This window comes from Apodemus sylvaticus, chromosome 20, assembly GCF_947179515.1.
Source record: "Apodemus sylvaticus chromosome 20, mApoSyl1.1, whole genome shotgun sequence".
In the NCBI taxonomy this organism is placed as follows: domain Eukaryota; kingdom Metazoa; phylum Chordata; class Mammalia; order Rodentia; family Muridae; genus Apodemus; species Apodemus sylvaticus.
In genome coordinates this window covers 3,304,697-3,309,514 of record NC_067491.1, presented here as the reverse complement: position 1 = coordinate 3,309,514, position 4,818 = coordinate 3,304,697, and the positions used below count along the sequence as shown (strand labels likewise).

Here is a 4,818-nt window from a genome sequence, read left to right as displayed (position 1 = left end):
CATTTCAGTTAGATGAGGTAAATAACATGAGATGTTCTCTCTCTCTCTCTCTCTCTCTCTCTCTCTCTCCCCCCACCTCTTTCTCAATATATACCACTATGTTTCAAGTGAATAATGTCATCGCATTTGTTTGAAAACATATAATATTGTATTCAATTATACTTCTGTAGGTAAAAATAAAATATGACATGTTATTCTAACTCTGTTGTATTCTCAAAAAACAAAACAACATTTCTGTCTCCCAGAATCTGTAATTTCCTGAGAATTTAGTCACCTAATATAGATAAAACAGATGAAAGCATAATATAGGTTATTCTAGAGGAAAATTAAAAATTAATGTTCTAATTTCTTTCAGCTACCTCTGAGCTATAAACTACTATTTTCTTAATATAACCCTTCTTAGAGATTTTGTTCCATCTGAAAATTGGCTTTTGCAATGTTTAAGGTACTTCAACATGACCTATCACTAGTACAGTTCTGTAGTGATAGCCTCCTCTCTCTTCCATTAGACCTTTTAACAGTCAGAATCACAATGAAGAACCATACAAGGGTGACATTTTTCATCATAGCAGGTTTGACTGATGACCCACAGTGGAAAGTTGTGTTATTCATTTTCCTGCTTTTTACCTATCTGCTCAGCATCACTGGCAATCTGACCATCATCACACTCACACTGGTGGACACTCACCTGAAGACACCCATGTATTTTTTCCTTCGGAATTTTTCCTTCTTAGAGATTTCCTACACTACTACATGCATCCCCAAATTGCTTGTTACTATGGCAACTGGAGACAAAACCATTTCTTACAACAGTTGTGCCACTCAGGTGTTTTTTGCTTTCCTTCTTGGAGCATCAGAATTTTACCTGCTTGCAGCCATGTCCTATGACAGATACGTAGCCATCTGCAAGCCCCTCCACTATATGACCATCATGAACACTAAGGTCTGTGTGCAGCTGGTCCTCAGTTGCTGGCTTGCTGGCTTTTTTGTCATCTTTCCACCACTCCTGTTAGGCTTAAATCTTGATTTTTGTGCTTCCAACGTTGTTGATCATTTCTACTGTGACACAACTCCACTTCTTCAGATTTCTTGCACAGATACAGAACTCCTGGAGATGATGGGATTTGTCTCAGCTTTGGTGACACTCTTACTCACATTGGTAATGGTGATCATATCTTATATCTACATTGCTATGACAATTCTAAAAATCCCTTCAACCAGCCAGAGGAAGAAAGCTTTCTCTACATGCTCTTCTCACATGATTGTGATATCCCTCTCCTACGGCAGCTGCATCTTCATGTATGTTAAACCATCAGTCAAGCAACGCGTATCTATTTCCAAGGGAATTTCTGTGCTCAACACCTCAGTGGCTCCACTTCTGAATCCTTTCATCTATACCTTGAGGAATCAGCAAGTGAAAAAGGCATTCATTAATACAGTTCACAGGATTGCATCTGTCTCAAAGAAATGACTATATTATTTCATTATGTGAAGGAAATGAAGAAAGGAAATTTAAATGACACCAATTATTCCTAAGATAAGTCTAGTTTACTTTCCTCATTTTGTTTTGTTAGTCATTTTTATACCTCCAAGAAAAGTTTAATGTTATGTTTTGGGAGCATGAATTTAGTTAAACTAAGGGTTTTATGCTAGGGCAACACAGTACTAATGAGCTTTGATCTTAGCTGTACATAAGCTAAAAATCTAAACACATTTTTCCATAAATCTAACATTACTCTTTTTTCTAAGTGAGAAATAGGAGAAAATTATATTACTTTTTTTTAACATTTCTTTTGTTAAAGAGATGTTGCAGTTATGATTTAGAGTTTGACTCAGTTGTAGAGTCCAATATAAATTTGCCTGATTTTGATCCTCAACACTACAAACTAAAAAAAAAAAATGACTTTTAAAATTCCAATTAGTCAAAACTATGAAATTCTGTTTTATTTTATATTATATTTAGTGCGCTGTTTTCTGGGAACATTATTATACTACTCTGTGCTTGTGACAATTTGTATAAAGCTAAGATTTTTTAATATTATTTCTATTTACATCCTTCTAATTTATTAAAGTGTATTTCATTCACAGAAATTGAGGACTAGCAAATTGGCTTAGCAATTAGAGCACTAGCTGTTAATCCTTACTACTTTAGGTTTGTCCCAGTGCCCACATGGTTAATTCACAAAACCAACTTCCCAAAAGATAATATCTGATCTTCTCCAAAGGTGGTGCTATTTTTTTCTTAAACACATAGACTCAGTGACATAGTGAATAAATAATTTTAAATCATTTATTTATTTATTTATTTATTTACACTCCAGATTTTATTCCCCTCCTGGTCCACCCTCCAACCAGTGCCTCTGCAATTGCCTTGACAAAGAAGTTAAGTCAGCTAATTTTGTTAATCTTTTAGCAAAAAAATATTAATGTTCTGAGTATTCAAGAGGATTTAGATAGGCATTTGGAGCAATGGATTGATGCTCTTAATGATACTATTCAAATTATTGGAGAGCACATACAGAGTATGCTCTAAGATCAAAAATTGACAAATGGGACCTCATAAAATTACAAAGTTTCTGTAAGGCAAAGGACACCATCAAAAGGACAAATCAGCAACCAATAAATTGGGAAAAGATCTTCACCAATCCTACATCTGACAGAGGGCTTATATCCAATATATACAAAGAACTCAAGAAATTAGACCCCAGAAAACCAAATAACCTTATTAAAATGGGGTACAGAGCTAAACAAAGAATTCTCACTTGAAGAATTTCGAATGGCTGAGAAGCACCTTAAAAAATGTTCAACATCATTAGTCATTAGGGAGATGCAAATCAAAACAACCCTGAGATTTCACCTTACACCAGTCAGAATGGCTAAGATTAAAAACTCGGGAGACAGCAGGTATTGGCAAGGATGTGAAGAAAGAGGAACACTCCTCCATGGCTGGTGGGGTTGCAAATTGGTACAGCCACTCTGGAAATCAGTCTGGTGGTTCCTCAGAAAACTGGGCATGTCACTTCTGGAGGACCCTGCTATACCACTCCTGGGCATATACTCAAAGGATTCCCCAGCATGTAATAAGGATACATGCTCCACTATGTTCATAGCATCCCTATTTGTAGTAGCCAGAAGCTAGAAAGAATCCAGGTGTCCCTCAACAGAGGAATGGATACAAAAAATGTGGTATATATACATAATGGAGTACTATTTAGCCATTAGAAACAATGAATTCATGAAATTCTTAGAAAAATGGATGGAGCTGGAGAACATCATACTAAGTAAGGTAACCCAGTCTCAAAAGATCAATCATGGTATGCACTCATTGATAAGTGGATATTAGCCTAGAAACTTTGAATACCCAAGACATAATCCACATATCAAATGATGTCCAAGAAGAACGGAGGAGTAGCCCCTGGTTCTGGAAAGACTCAGTACAGCAGTATAGGGCAACACCAGAACAGGGAAGTGGAAAGGGATGGATGGAGGAACAGGGGGAGGGAAGAGGGCTTATGGGACTTGCGCCGAGTTGGGAGCCTGAAAAGGGGAAAAGTGGAAATCATTTGAAATGTAAATAAAAAATATATCGAATTATATATATATATATATATATATATATATATATATATATATATATATATATATATATAAAGACTATGTGAGGAGGGGACAGAGAGGATGGGGGGGGGGGATTATGACCAGGATTTAAAGTGAATGAATGATTAAATGAATGTGTAAATAAATAAATGAATAAATAAATCAAAATTTAAAAAAAGTAAAAAGTCATATTTAGTGCCATGCTAAATACCAATGGATTTGTGTTACTTCTCAAGTTTACAATAATAGTCACTATAACTGGGAAAAAGTTCAAAGACACTTTGCAGGGTGTTTGGCAACAAATCGACTCCCTGGAATCAAAACCTATACAAGTCTATTATCATTGGCTCAACTTAGCAGACCACAGTGTTGATGAGCCCACTGTAAGTGGACCTCCTACAGGAGCGACATAGAACTCAGATCTATGTATGTCCACTTATGAGTGGGCAAGGGCACCAGTGGGAGGTGTAAGGCCAAGCACTGCAAGGGGAGGACCATGTGTTCTGCCTCGAAGTCCCCTGTGAAGCAAACCTGGTTTCATAGAGATTTCTGCTTAAAGGCATTCCTTAAAATAACAACCAACAAGGAAGCCTAGACCCTCTCCTCCCCAAAAGACACCATCAAGTATTTAGAAGGACCAGGTCAAGATTTCCCCTTCCCAGTTAACACCCACCATCCTTTGACGGATGACTGTCCACTTGGTTGTTACCTTCTCATCTTAAAACTAATAAAAAAGGGGGAAGATGTAGAGAGCCTTACTGGGGTGCCATGCTGCCTGGCAGGAACTTAACATTGACCAAGGACAAGAGCTTCAGGTGGGAATCTGACATTAGGGCGTAATAGGTAGGTTAAGGCAGGAATTTTAATCTTAGGGTGGAACAAAAGAAGCAGGCTTCAAGCAAGATTTTAGGCTTGAACAAGGAGGTAGGCTCAGGTATTTTGGTTATTCTAACAAGTCCTTGGAAACAACTGTCACAGGACTTTGTTTATTGCCTTGACAATTTTGTGTTAACTGTCTTGCTTTTTCCTTATTGTACTACTCTCGATCTTAATACCTGCATGTAATTAAATTGGTATAAAAGTGAATATATACATATATATATAATATATTTGCATTTGTACATGGGATAGGTATATCATGCTAGGCATAATTATTACTTGGAATTTATTTTCATTTGGAAATTAATTATGATATAGAGGTAAGATTGTGTGTCTAGTTGA

The 4,818-nt window shown here is 36.6% G+C and overlaps 1 protein-coding gene across 1 annotated transcript; it reads left to right on the top strand.

Annotated features, from left to right (window-relative positions):
* Positions 1-532: 532 nt before the first annotated feature.
* LOC127670740 (olfactory receptor 6C74-like) lies at positions 533-1,471 on the top strand. Its single transcript, XM_052165232.1, has one exon. The coding sequence runs from the start codon at positions 533-535 to the stop codon at positions 1,469-1,471; it is 939 nt and encodes a 312-aa protein (XP_052021192.1).
* The last annotated feature ends 3,347 nt before the right edge of the window (positions 1,472-4,818 follow it).

What these genes read in the sequence shown, in the direction of transcription:
- LOC127670740 (XM_052165232.1), top strand. Translation starts at nt 533, where the DNA reads ATGAAGAACCATACAAGGGTGACATTTTTCATCATAGCAGGTTTGACT.